Below are 14,380 nucleotides of genomic sequence, written 5' to 3'. Positions count from 1 at the left end.
GCTGATCCACAAGACAAGGGCAGCCCATCATTTTGGCATTGAATGGCAGAGGTCAAAACTCAACAGATTCATCACACACCTTGAGCATTCCAGATTCACACTCTCCCCGTTTATCTAGCAACAACTTGCAACTTCTTTTCTACATTCAGTATATGTGACCTTCATTACTTTAATACATATATATGTGTATACAAATTTAAATACCAACACCAGAACATCACACAGATTCCATGCATTTAAAATTGATTTCCGCCTTCATGAGTTTCTTGATGTGAAGTGAAGAGTGAACCTTGAGTGAAACACTGAATACATTGATATGGCTTTTCACCTGGGTGAATTCGCTCATGAATATTAAGGTCTTCACACTGTCTGAAGCTCTTTCCACACTCCATACATTTAAATGGTTTCTCCCCAGTGTGAGTTCGTTGATGTATTCTAAAGTCTCCACTGCGACTAAAGCTCTTTCCACATTCAATGCATTTAAATGGTTTCTCCCCCGTGTGAGTTCGTTGATGTGTTCTAAGGCCTCCACTACAACTGAAGTTCTTTCCACATTCAATACATTCAAATGGTTTCTCCCCTGTGTGAGTTCGTTGATGTGTTCTAAGGGCTCCACTAGAACTCAAGCTCTTTCCACATTCAATACATTTAAAGGGTTTCTCCCCTGTGTGAGTTCGTTGATGTAGTCTAAGTTTTCCACTTTCACGGAAGTACTTTCCACATTCAATACATTCAAATGGTTTCTCACCTGTGTGAGTTCGCTGATGTGTTCTGAGGGCTCCACTATCACTGAAGCTCTTTCCACATTCAATGCAATTAAATGGTTTCTCCCCCGTGTGAGTTCGTTGATGTGCTCTAAGGGCTCCATTAGAACCCAGGCTCTTTCCACATTCAATACATTTAAAGGGTTTCTCCCCTGTGTGAGTTCGTTGATGTGTTCTAAGGTCTCCACTACGACTGAAGCTCTTTCCACATTCAATGCATTTAAATGGTTTCTCCCCTGTGTGAGTTCGTTGATGTATTCTGAGGGATCTATTTTCACTGAAGCTCTTTCCACATTCAATACATTTAAATGGTTTCTCCCCTGTGTGAGTTCGCTGATGTATTCTAAAGTCTCCACTGCGACTAAAGCTCTTTCCACATTCAATGCATTTAAATGGTTTCTCCCCCGTGTGAGTTCGTTGATGTGTTCTAAGGTCTCCACTACAACTGAAGCTCTTTCCACATTCCATACATTCAAATGGTTTCTCTCCTGTGTGAGTGCGTTGATGTCTTCTAAGGGCTGAATTATGTCTGAAGCTCTTTCCACATGCAATACATTTAAATGGTTTCTCCCCCGTGTGAGTTCGTTGATGTGTTCTAAGGCCTCCACTACAACTGAAGTTCTTTCCACATTCAATACATTCAAATGGTTTCTCCCCTGTGTGAGTTCGTTGATGTGTTCTAAGGGCTCCACTAGAACTCAAGCTCTTTCCACATTCAATACATTTAAAGGGTTTCTCCCCTGTGTGAGTTCGTTGATGTAGTCTAAGTTTTCCACTTTCACTGAAGTACTTTCCACATTCAATACATTCAAATGGTTTCTCACCTGTGTGAGTTCGCTGATGTGTTCTGAGGGATCCACTATCACTGAAGCTCTTTCCACATTCAATGCAATTAAATGGTTTCTCCCCCGTGTGAGTTCGTTGATGTGTTCTAAGGGCTCCACTAGAACCCAAGCTCTTTCCACATTCAATACATTTAAAGGGTTTCTCCCCTGTGTGAGTTCGTTGATGTATTCTAAGGTCTCCACTACGACTGAAGCTCTTTCCACATTCAATGCATTCAAATGGTTTCTCCCCTGTGTGAGTTCGTTGATGTATTCTAAGGTTTCTACTTTCACTGAAGTACTTTCCACATTCAATACATTCAAATGGTTTCTCCCCTGTGTGAGTTCGTTGATGTGTTCTAAGGTCTCCACTACAACTGAAGCTCTTTCCACATTCCATACATTCAAATAGTTTCTCTCCTGTGTGAGTTCGTTGATGTCTTCTAAGGGCTGAATTTTGTCTGAAGCTCTTTCCACATTCAATACATTTAAAGGGTTTCTCCCCTGTGTGAGTTCGTTGATGTAGTCTAAGTTTTCCACTTTCACCGAAGCTCTTTCCACATTCAGTGCATTGAAATGGTTTCTCCCCCGTGTGAGTACGTTGATGTAGTCTAAGTTTTCCACTTTCACCGAAGCTCTTTCCACATTCAGTGCATTGAAATGGTTTCTCCCCCGTGTGAGTTCGTTGATGTCTTCTAAGGGCTGAATTTTGTCTGAAGCTCTTTCCACATTCAATACATTTAAATGGTTTCTCCCCAGTGTGAGTTCGTTGATGTGTTCTAAGAGCTCCACTACAACTGAAGCTCTTTCCACATTCAATACATTCAAACGGTTTCTCCCCTGTGTGAGTTCGTTGATGTGTTCTAAGAGCTCCACTAGAACTCAAGCTCTTTCCACACTGCATACATTCAAACAGTTTCTCCCCCGTGTGAGTTTGTTGATGTGTTCTGAGGGCTCCACTATGACTGAAGCTCTTTCCACACTCCATGTATTCAAATGGATTCTCTCCTGTGTGAGTTTGTTGGTGTATCCTCAGTCTTCCAAAGTGACTAAATCACATTCCACATTCCTTGCATTTAAACTGTTTCTTTGTTCTTCCCAATGAATTCACAGATGGCTCTGTAGAATTCTGACCATCGTCTTCCTCACCTGTTTGGGAGTGGGGGGAGAGAGAGAAAATCCTGTTAGACTTTTAGGAAAGACAATAAATGAACCATCTTCCTCCGTCCATCCTGACCAGGTTTACAGGTTCAACTTCTTGAGGAGCGCAGAAGCCAAGGCAAGTTGTAGCTTCCTGGGAGGAAGGAAGAAGTCAAGGGAGTCTCAGAGCCCCTGCAGGGATTCTGCTGTCTCTGTAGAAGCCCCTATTGGGCACCCACTTCCCAAGAGCCTCCACCCATTTTCAAACACCTTTGGCAATTCCTTCCGTCTGCCTGTCCCTTCTCCCTTCCTAAGGCTGGCATGGTATGGGCAGGAATGGCCTTGTGGCAGTTGCCCAAAGGGCCACAATAAATGTAATAATGTGTATCTCTGTAAATCCTTGAGTGTGCTTCTAAAACAGAAGTTATGGTAGGCTGTGCTTTATAACTGCTTATTTTGCAAGTTGCCGCCCCCCCCCCAATTGGGGCAGAAATACAGCTAATATGAGAATCACAAAGATACAGATGAAAGCTGGTACATGAGTCGCCACATGGTGCAAATGGCTGCATGTAACACAGGTTCCCAACATGCACATGAACACAACGTAACAGAATGCTGTGGGAATCAAAACTAAATCAGCAGAAATTGCCAGTGCTTATCGCACATGTATATTATAAATAAAATGAGGTAATGATGAATATGAGGAACGTGAAACTCTAAAGGGACTTTTTTAAGGAGGCGGGGGACGCAAGAAAAATTTAGATTCTTTTGGCAACAATAAACATTAAAACAAGGAACTGCTGAGCAGAAACAGAAACAGGAGCATGTGCAGAAGTTCTTGCGGAAAGGGGGCGGGGCCTTCAAAGGTCTCATAATCGACCCAAAACAACACAGAGGTCTACCTGTCAATTGTGGTCCAGCGCTTGGACATCTCTGATGTAAATGATTGGTCGAAATCGAAATGCTTTGTTTGAAATTATATAAATACCACTGCCTGAACCACTGGGCAGGGTTGCAGTTTTGTGGAACGATCCAACTGTAACCTATTGCTTTGCAATAAACAATGGTGGACTCCTCTCTGTTTCGGAGTTTTATTGGTGTGAACTCAGGAGATAAGACTAGATCCCATGGAACATGAGACTTACCGTATTTTTCTGTCTATAAGGCCCTATTTTGAGGGCCTCAAAATTTTGAAAATAGGGGGATTGAGCTTTTGGGGAGGATTATTTGGGGGAATGCTGAAAATCACTAACCCACCAGAACGCAGCTCACAACCACTCGCGTTGCAGCTGCCTGATCGCTGCCATTAGCCCTCCTTCTTGCTGCTGCGGCAGCCAATAGACAGCTGCCCTTGTCGCAGCAAGCAGGAGCGTGATTGGCGGCTGCCGGTGGCGATCGGGGAGCTGATAGGTGGTTTCTGCATGGGAGTTTGCTGAGCAGCACAAAGACGCTGCATGGCAAAAACGAACAGCCTACAGCCTCCCTCCCAGCTGTAGGGCGGGCAGAGTGGGGGGAGGCAAGCAGACTATGGAGGCCCCAGGGCTCGCCACTGCAAGGAGCTGCGACTGCCAGAGCAAGTACTGCATTTATTTATATATTTAATTGCTATATCCCATGTATAAGACGACCCATGCTTTTTAACTTTAAAAATTGGGTAAAAAAACCTTGTCTTATACACCAAGAAAGACAGTAATTTGCAAAGGACTGCTCTGAATACATGGTTGGACTGCTCTGAATACATGGAGAAGAAGGAAGCCCCCTGCTTGCATCTGGACCCCCTGGGAAAGGCGGTGGATCCACCCACTGCTGCCTCCTCTGTCCTCCTGCCCTGCAAACACCCTCTGCTCAGGAGAGAGGGGCAGAAAGAGCCTTCAAACCCATCTGTTTCCTCCTCCTCCGCTGCCTTTTCTTGCAGCAGCCTAGTGAGAGGGGAAGGAGCCGCAGCACCTGGTTCACTTCAGATACACAGAAGGTTTACTGGGATTGTGAAAGAACAAGACCTCTGCCTTCCATGCGGTGGGAGTGGGGTGGCTTAAAAGTGGGGGAGAGACCTCCCCCTCCTGTCCTTTTGGGAAACAGGAGCCTTTGCCATTAGTAAACAACTTAGACGGCAAGTTCACAAGAGAAGCACTTTGGAGCACTGCTTGCTCATACTAGGTGTTCTGTGTGTGCTTCGACCTCGAGGACAACATACATATTTACACCCCGTGATTTCTTCAAGAGGGCATTTCTTTAAAATCGAAGGCCATTTCTACAAAAGACTTCAATGTTTGGTTGTTTTGGGTGTTTTTTATTTTGTTGGAAGCCGCCCAGACTGGCTGGGGAAACCCAGACAATGGGCAGGGTATTATTATTATTATTATTATTATTATTATTATTAATATTATGAGCCTTGCCATCAATACCCAACCCTCTCCCCTCCTTCCATGCAATTCCCTTTGCACCACATCCGTGCAGGAAGAAGCCTCTCTCTCTTTCCACAGCGTAACCCCCCTACTCCACCTTCAAAGCCCCCATTAAAAAGAAGAACTCCCTTTCCTCCTTCCTCTTCCCCCATCCAGAACTTGTGCAGGCCGCCTCTTCCCGTCCCGGGGCTTCCCATCCTGGACACCCACCCCCTTGCCAAGCCCCTTCCCTCCTTCCCCGCCGCTGGCTTTGCACTCACCCGAAATCCTGGCAGCAGCAGCGACCATCCGCAGCGGGGGCGGGAATGGGAGCCCCCGCCTGGGAGGCAGGGAGGGACCCCGCTTAATTAGGAGTCTTAATTCGGAAGCAGCCGCCTCCTCTGCGTCTACACAAAGCAGCTGCGCTTCCCACCCTGCCAACAGCACACTTTGCAAGCCCCGTCTTTATCTCCCATTTAACATACTTTCACCCCACCCAAGAGTTATGAGGTGATAGTGACAGCTCTTGCCTGTTCTGCCTTCTAAAGGAGAACTTCTCTTTTCCTCTTTGTTGCACACAGAGGCACAACTCATCCGCAGCTGCTGGCCTGCAAATGCTGGCGAAGGCACGCAAGCCCACCCAAAGCCACCACACTCGCCACACGCACAGGCAAGAGACTAACCGCCAGTCCGGGAGCTTCCAAACGCCTCCTTCTGCCGCCCCCACCCCCCGCGCCAAGCCAACACCCCTCATGTTAATGGGGGCCGTGCCTCCTTGGTCGCTGCCCAATGACAGGAGAGCGAAGGGTAAGGCTTAGCAGGCCAGGCTGCCCAGATACCTCCCTGGGTGAGCGAGGGAACGAGCAGAACCCTGCCCAGGGCCCAGGCAGGCACTGGAGGCTGTGCCTAAAGCGCCCGCTTTGCCGGGGAAAGATGGCGCTAGGAAGGAGAAGGGAGGGTTATAAGGTATAATTTTAATTTTCAGTATTATAAGGCGTATGAAATTATATGTAGAAGAAATTTATATGATATATCCCAAAAAGGGAAGTTGGGGGAAGTCATGGGGGGCGGGGAGATTAATTGGAATGTAAAATGTACCATATTTTTCCGTCTGTAAGACGCCCCCATGTATAAGATGCTGGGTGATCTTGGGCTAGTCACACTTCTCTGAAATCTCTCAGCCTCACTCACCTCAGAGAGTGTTTGATGTGGGAGAGGAAGGGAAAGGAGAATGTTAGCCGCTTTGAGACTCCCTGGGGTAGTGATAAAGCGGGATATCAAATCGAAACTCCAATTCTAATTCTTCTTCTTCTTCTGAAGAACTATGGATGGAGGCTCAGAACATCATACAGGACGCAGCAATGAAAACCATCCCAATGAAAAGGAAATGCAAGAAAGCAAAATGGTTGTCCAATGAGGCCTTACAAATCGCAGGGGGGAGAAGGCATGCAAAATGCCAGGGGAGATAGTTAAAGATACAGTAAATTGAATGCAGACTTCCAATGAATAGCAAGGAGAGACAAGAGGGACTTCTTAAATGAGCAGCGCAAAGAAATAGACGAAAACAATAGAATGGGAAAAACCAGAGATCTGTTCAAGAAAGCTGGAAATGTGAAAGGAACATTTTGTGCAAAGATTACCATAATAAAGGACAAAAGTGGTAAGGACCTAACAGAAGCAGAAGACATCAAGAAGAGGTGGCAAGAATACACAGAGGAATTATGCCAGGAAGATATGGATGTCTCGTACACCCCAGGTAGTGTGACTGATGACCTTGAGCCAGACATCCTGGAGAGTGAAGTCAAATGGGCCTTAGAAAGCACTGCTAATAACAAGGCCAGTGGAAGTGATGACATTTCAGTGGAACTATTTAAAAACTTAAAAGATGATACTGTTAAGGTGCTACACTCAATATGCCAGCAAGTTTGGAAAACTCAGCAGTGGCCAGAGGATTGGAGAAGATCAGTCTACAACGCAATCCCAAAGAAGGGCAGCGCCAAAGAATGCTCCAACTACGGCACAATTGTGCTCATTTCAAACGCTAGCAAGGTTATGCTTAAAATTCTACAAGGCAGGCTTAAGCAGTATGTAGACTGAGAACTCCCAGAAGTGCAAGCTGGATTTTGAAGGGGCAGAGGACCCAGAGACCAAATTGCAAACATGCGCTGGATTAGGGAGAAAGCTAGAAAGTTCCAGAAAATTATCTACTTCTTCATTGACTACGCAAAAGCCTTTGACTATGTGGACCACAGCAAACTATGGCAAGTTCTTAAAGAAATGGGAGTGCCTGACCACCTCATCTGTCTCCTGAGAAATCTCTATGTGGGACAAGAAGCAACAGTTAGAACTGGATATGGAACAACTGATTGGCTCAAAATTGGGAAAGGAGTACGACAAGGCTGTATATTGTCTCCTTGCTTACCGTATTTAACTTATATGCAGAGGACGAGATGGTTGGACAGTGCTCTCAAAGCTACTAACATGAGTTTGACCAAACTGCAGGAGGCAGTGGAAAACTGGAGTGCCTGGCGTGCTAAGGTCCATGGGGTCACAAAGAGTCAGACACGACTAAGTAACTAAAGAACAACAACAATGCCCAATCAACATTCCCTAATGTAGAAGCAATTCTGAGAATGTTCCTTTGAATGATGATTGCAAATTGCCATTTGTAAAGATCCGTTTCTCGACTGAAGAGGATAAAAAATGAATTTGGAACAACAATGTCTCAAGATACATTATGTTACTTCAGCCTCATGTACATAGAAAGTGACAAGCTAAGCAGTTTATCATCTGATGATATCCTCAGTGACTTTGCTTTGGCAAAGGCAAGAAGGAAAGTATCATAATTTAGATCATGTTTGTGTACTGTTTGTATACACAGTGTACACAATGAATCATGATAAAATTATACAGTTGAATAGGTATTGGGTAGATGCATTAATACAATTAGTCCTGTAAAATAATTTTTATGTACAGGTGTGTATAGTATTGGTATTATTTACAAATGTGACATATTACTAGAAATACTGTCTTTTACGCTCACTAAGTGTAACAGGGTACAAAGGTCTGCTGTCCCAATGAAGAATGTGGACTATTATGGTAATATTGATACTTATATAAAAAAATGCATTGTATTAACTACAATTGCATTGTACAGGTTATAACAATTACTTTCATATTAATAAGGCTATTTATAATTATTAGTAGTTTGCATCATATATTTACACCTACTATTATAGCAAGTTTCTAGGACTAGATTAGGAGTCTTTGTAAATTGTGTTTCTAAAGGAACTTTTGTTATTCCCAAATTCCAATGTGTTTGCATTATTAAGTTTGTTATGAATAACAAAATCATTTTAAGTTAGAGCTTAATAATTATTTCACTATTAATATACTTCGTAATTGTATTTCAGTTCAACAATTACTTTGAGAAAATACATACTCTGTTATGTGCAAATGGTTTGAGATACCTATTAGGTCCATAAATTACCATGCAGCCTATATTCAACACAAAAAACAGCAACAATTTGCTGTTGACAAAGGATAGCTGGACATATAAAGGGCCCCATTACCTCCAGTAGCTTAGGGCCTCATCAAACCTGCCCCCACTACTTTATGCAAGGAGTTCAAGGAACAAAGAGCTGCTTTGGAGAAGGCCTCACCCCTTCCTTCTTCCTGCCAGGACCCCCCTGCCTTTGTTTTCCTCCCCATCTTTTCCTCTTTCTCTGCCATCCAGCAATCCATGTCCCCATCTCCTCTACAAAACGGAAGACTTGGATGTTTGGATGTTTTTGGTGTTTCTTATTTTGTTGGAAGCCGCCCAGAGTGGCTGGGGAAATCCAGAAAATGAGGGGGGGGGGTAATAAATGTCATTTATTTATTTATTTATTTATATAATTATTACTACGGCGAGACTGGTCTGCAATGCCCAACCGTCTCCCCTTTCCCGCCTCCTTCCCTGCAACTCCCTTTGCACCAGATCCGGGCAGGAAAAAGTTTCTCTCTTTCCACAGCGGAACACTCCCCCCCCCCGCCACCTTCAAGGCCCCATTAAGAGAAACAGCTCCCTTTCCTCCCTTCTCTTCTTCTCCCTGCCCGGACTTGTGCAGGCCGCCTCTCCCCGTCCCGGGGCTTCTCATCCTGGACCCCCTTGTCAAGCCCCTTCCCTCCTTTCCCCGCCGCTGGCTTTGCACTCACCCGAAATCCTGGCAGCAGCAGCGACCCTGGGCAGCGGGGGCAGGAATGGGAGCCCCGCCTGGGAGGCAGGATATCTCTGGGGGATAATTGCAGGACCCAGCCAATGGGGAAAGGAGGGAGGGAACCTGGGCTTCGAGTATAGGGAACTCGTTGCCTTAAGGGTTAAAGCCAGAGAGTGCAAGCTGCCATAGAGAGAGAGAAAGAGAAGGTGGGGCTGCTCCATACTGACCTAGGAAAGGGGGCTGGGCTTAAGTGGAACAGCTGACCCGCCCCCTCTGCCGTCGTGCACTGCCCTTGTCCTGCAAGGAATCCGCTGAGTGCAAAGCGCCTCGGGGTGCAGCAAGCTTTGTGGCGTGTGGGTGTGCAATGCAATGCAGTACCCATGGAACTGGGGTTGGGGGTGGAGAGAGAGCAGGCAGGGAAGCAGTGGCTCAAGTGTGGGGGTATTGCAGCTGATTCATCCTAGTTGCAAATAAGAGATGGGGCCTCTGCCTGAAGGTTCACAGATCACATGAAGAGCCCTGTAGTTTGATCAAGCCCATCTAGTCCCGCACCCTCTTAGAATCATAGAAACGTAGAGATGGAAGGGGACCCTGAGAGTCATCTAGTCCAACCCCCTGCAATGCAGGAATCTCAGGACTGTCTCCTCATGGTGGCCAAGACTGCAAGGAGGATTGGAGCCCAAGAGCATCTCTCCCCTCCGGCGGCTTCTGGGAACTGCTATCAATTAAGCATAATAATATTAATATTACAACAATATTATTTATACCCGCTCATCTGGCTGGGTTTCCCCAGCTACTAGGGCAGCTCCCAACAGAATATTTTTTAAAAACCAATGAAACATGAAACATTAAAAGCTTCTCCATACAGGGCTGCCTTCAGATGTCTTATAAAAGTCAGATAGATGCTTATTTCCTGGACATCTGACGGGAGAGCATTCCAGAGTGGGTACCACTACCAAGAAGGCCCGCTGCCTGGTTCCCTGTCATTGAGTTGATATAGAGCATCTATCCTAAATTTGTCGGCTTCTGTCAAAGAAGCAGAATCAGGAAGTTTTTAATGTCTGATGTCTTATTATGTTTTTATATTTTGCTGGAAGTCATCCAAATTGCCTGGAGAATAACAACAACAACAACAACAACAATAGTAATTATACCACTTGTTCAATCTGAAAATTGTACCAGTGCATTTGGAAGCATCAGAATAACTTGAGGTAATATATTCATACAAAAGCTTTACTCCCGATTCATTGTAAGTCTATCGGTTGAATTTGATTTGAGTCCTGGGATAACTCAGTTGGTAGAGCATGAGATTCTCGGGGTTGTGTGTTCGAGCCCCACCTTATCAAAAAGATTCCTGCATTGCAGGGGGTTCGGCTGCAAGACCCCCTTGGTCCCTTCCAACTCTATGATTCTGTGGTCTATGAACCTCACTTATTCACAATGAGGGCACCACCACAAATTTTTTTAAGCAATTTCTTGCATAATAGGAGTTTGCCTTTGTAAAATTGGAGAACGAAAGGAGAAGGAATCTCAGGGTGGGCTTTTTTTGTGGGGGACATTTTCTGGTCAGTGGGCAGGAGGAGCTTGGGTCTGTGGGATATGAAATTCGTAGCAGTCGGGTACAACATTCCTTTTTTTTTTTAAGAATAATTTTTTATTAATCGACCAATCACATCAAATCAAACCAAATTACATAAATTCCAAATTACACAGCCGAATTTTAAATTTTTGTTGGGGGTACCCATATTTCAAGTTCCGAAGGGATCCAATCAACTTCTTGCTTCTTACTGCTGTTTTAATGTCCACAAATCTAACCTTATGATGTTCACAGTACTATCCAGTCTTTTCTTATTTTCCCACATCTCTTGTTGTTATTTTCATATATTTTTCCTTTCTCTTTGTGACCTCTGATAGTCTCCGCAAGCTGGTTAGAACAGTTTGTAATCCTGCGTGGATATTATTTTTTTAATCCAGTAGCCATATCCAGACGTTTTCCATATAACATCACTTCCATACATCAAAACAGTCTTAGCGTCATTAATCTTCACCAATCTGCCTCCTTTCTCAAAACCTCTGAGGAGATTCACTAGGAATGCAGTCTGAAAACAAATCCATTCTTCCTCCCGGCTATAAATCCTTTGGCAAGATGGCGACTCCGAATTAATTGCTGCGCCATTCCCAAAAGCTCTTATTGCTTCTCGGTCTCCATAAAGCATACTTTTGGTTAAAGTTTATCTCCACACAGACCTTAATCATCCTGCTTGGGTCAGTTCAACCGACGATTCTAATGAGGAGGGGTTCTTGTAAATCACATAGAAGGAAAGTAAAAAAGGTTCCCCCCCCCATTCAGCCCCGTTGTCAACATACCCCGCCTTTGGTGTATCTTCATCGTAAAATATTCCTGTTTTTCCAGCCCGTCGTCTTCTTTCGCAGAGGTCACTTAAATTAGCAGACTTCACTCCCCTTCTTCACTTGAAATATGTGCATTTGCTTCTTTTGTAATTAATTATTCCAAATTGCTGCAACTAGTGCGCGATCAGAGACAGCGTCCAGGAGAGCCGAGGTCCACACGGGGGCATTCTGCCTAGGGCCCTCACCCCCTTCTTTCGAATTAGGGGGCGATTTAAGGGCACAGCAGGCAAGGGCAGCGTTCCCCATTTCCTTGGGGCAACAAGGGAGGCTGCCTACTCCCATAACAGCCTCTTAATTACCCCGTGTGGGTCGGAGAGATGGTATTGTCGGCCATCTTCCAATGCGCCCCCTAGTGCCCCCTCCAGGTACAACTTTCCTAGAGTGAACATGCTAGGGGATGCTTTGTGCCACCCAGGAGAAAACTTCCTCTTTCCTCCTGAGCTGGGACAAGCGCTTCCTCTACATGTGACTTGAAATAGGTGTGGCCTATTCTGGGTGGAGGAGCACACCTCCTCCATGTGCTTCATTCTTTCTTCTCCATTTTGTTTTTTTCTATGTGTTATGAGAAGTGACTGCTCAGTCGCAGTCACTTGGGACTAACTCCCTTATATTATAGTTTATGTATAGATATAGATATAAATATAGATATACTTTTGTAACTTAAGCCTGCCTTCAGGAATCTAATTGTGAACTGAATGAAAATGAATAAACTACTTTTATATTGATTTTAGTAAGACTGTCGTGTCTACACTTCTAAAGAGGAATAACAAGGGGTCTTATCAGGAATCTTAAATAGTGAGGCTCAGAGGAGCCTGCAACAAGCTTACCACTGTGCAAATTTGAAAAGGAAAATGTTTGAACTATGCTAAGATATAGAACTTGTTAACGCAAGTTAGTATGGATATCATCAAAAAATATATCCTCTCCTGCCTTTCTAAACATTCCCACAGGTCAATCCCTAGCTAGAGATCTGCCGTCCCCTTGTCTCGGTCCAGATTTGGGTCTCTGCCTCCTGGGATTTTAGACACACACGGTCGCCACATGTTGACTGCAGCAGGCAATGGCTCCCTCGCATGTGTGAACAGCCATTGGGGGGTCACTCTCGAGCACCACAGAGATTGGGCGTTGCTTTGACGGATATCCTGCAACTAGCCACCTCCTGAGCCCTCAGGGTCTCTCCCACTGCCAATAAAAATAAAATACCTGTTTACCTGACGCTGACGCAAAAACTCATATACTATAGAAATGAATGAAATGTGTATTTCTTTCACGCTTTCTTTCCCTCTCTCTTCCCACTTTTATTCCCCCTCCCAACCCTATATTGCCTAGAACAGTACTGTCTCACTCTGAATAGGACTGACTTGTTTGAAGGATTCTGTGACTTGAAAACAGGGACTCTGCGTGTACCCAAGAATTTAATAAAAACATTTTAAAAAACAACAGTCTCTCTCATTTCTTTCACGCTTTCCTTCCCTCTCTCTTCCCACTTTTATTCCCCCTCCCAACCCTATATTGCCTAGAACAGTACTGTCTCACTCTGAATAGGACTGACTTGTTTGAAGGATTCTGTGACTTGAAAACAGGGACTCTGCGTGTACCCAAGAATTTAATAAAAACATTTTAAAAAACAACAGTCTCTCTCATTTCTTTCATGCTTTCCTTCCCTCTCTCTTCCCACTTTTATTCCCCCTCCCAACCCTATATTGCCTAGAACAGTACTGTCTCACTCTGAATAGGACTGACTTGTTTGAAGGATTCTGTGACTTGAAAACAGAGACTCTGGGTGTACCCAATAATTTAATAAAAACATTTTAAAAAACAAGTCTCTCTGGAGCAGTTACAGAAATCTCAGTATGGTGCCTATCTGTTATTCTGAGATGTGGGCTGCAGTACAAAATACCAGTTTTTGTGCAGCCTGGGCCTATGCATATTTATTTAGGAGTCCCATTCAGTATTTTAAGGAGCGGGATCAAGGGTTTCATGACCCCCTTCTTACAATGTATAAAGTAATTACAGCAAAAAAAGCCTAATGACTCTTCTGGGTAACTGAATGAATTATTTTAATAAAAATTTAAATGAAGAGCATATTTTTCATTGTCATATTTAAACAAACATGGTTCCACTCCAACCTCACTTAGTCCCTATTTTCCCCTCTATAAAGAGTTCTTTATACAGAAATCTCCTGAACAGAAGTCTCTCTATTTACATGTATAGGGAGGGATCACTCTCTGTCTGGCTTATGGCACCCTGTGTCTTTTGCAGTGTCCTGTATTCTCCTCACAGACACAGAAACAGTGAACAGTGACAGAAGCAGCAGCAACAGCAGCAGCCAGCCAGACTCACTACAGCTCCCAGAATGCTTTGGGGGAATCCATGACTGACTGAAGTGGTACTAGAATGATTTAAATGTGGTGTGGATGTGGAGAAGGCAAGCAATCAGGGGTGACAGTGAACAAATGGAGCCCACAATGGCAGCCTCCAGTGCCGTTTTGTGTTCCTCACAGGGCAACACAGCACTCGTCCCCACTGCCTGCCTTCAGAAATCTGGGACCGTGGCCATGGACAGCTTGTGACACAGCGTTGTAGGGCAAGGCTGTTTCAAGGGAAGGTGGGAAAATGCATTTCTGCCACGGTCAAGGTTAGCTAACTGACTGGGT

At 44.5% G+C, this 14,380-nt stretch overlaps 4 protein-coding genes across 4 annotated transcripts in view; all 4 read right to left on the bottom strand.

Annotated features, from left to right (window-relative positions):
- The window catches only part of LOC308465160 (uncharacterized protein), a gene marked incomplete at its 5' end in the record, with an annotated part of 56,778 nt that extends 54,202 nt beyond the window's left edge, over positions 1 to 2,576 (bottom strand). The window contains 2 exons of the mRNA XM_080984963.1: positions 311 to 2,092; positions 2,495 to 2,576. Of these exons, the coding sequence (XP_080841089.1) occupies positions 311 to 2,092; positions 2,495 to 2,576 (1,864 nt within the window). The remainder of the gene's footprint in view (positions 1 to 310; positions 2,093 to 2,494) is intronic.
- The window catches only part of LOC308469663 (uncharacterized protein), a 40,293-nt gene extending 30,911 nt beyond the window's left edge, over positions 1 to 9,382 (bottom strand). Inside the window, exon 1 of the mRNA XM_080992444.1 lies at positions 9,310 to 9,382. The gene's annotated coding sequence lies outside the window, so the exon portion shown is untranslated. The remainder of the gene's footprint in view (positions 1 to 9,309) is intronic.
- Positions 1 to 14,380, bottom strand: part of LOC308470013 (uncharacterized protein) — a 31,856-nt gene that overhangs the window by 7,394 nt on the left and 10,082 nt on the right. The gene's annotated exons all lie outside the window — the stretch shown is intronic.
- Positions 2,627 to 14,380, bottom strand: part of LOC308469911 (uncharacterized protein) — a gene marked incomplete at its 3' end in the record, with an annotated part of 57,389 nt that continues 45,635 nt past the window's right edge. The window contains exon 4 of the mRNA XM_080993010.1: positions 2,627 to 2,737. The remainder of the gene's footprint in view (positions 2,738 to 14,380) is intronic.

The sequence above is a fragment of the Podarcis pityusensis genome (genome assembly GCF_964106645.2).
Source record: "Podarcis pityusensis genome assembly, chromosome: 2".
In the NCBI taxonomy this organism is placed as follows: Eukaryota; Metazoa; Chordata; class Lepidosauria; order Squamata; family Lacertidae; genus Podarcis; species Podarcis pityusensis.
This window is presented reverse-complemented; position numbering and strand designations above follow the sequence as displayed.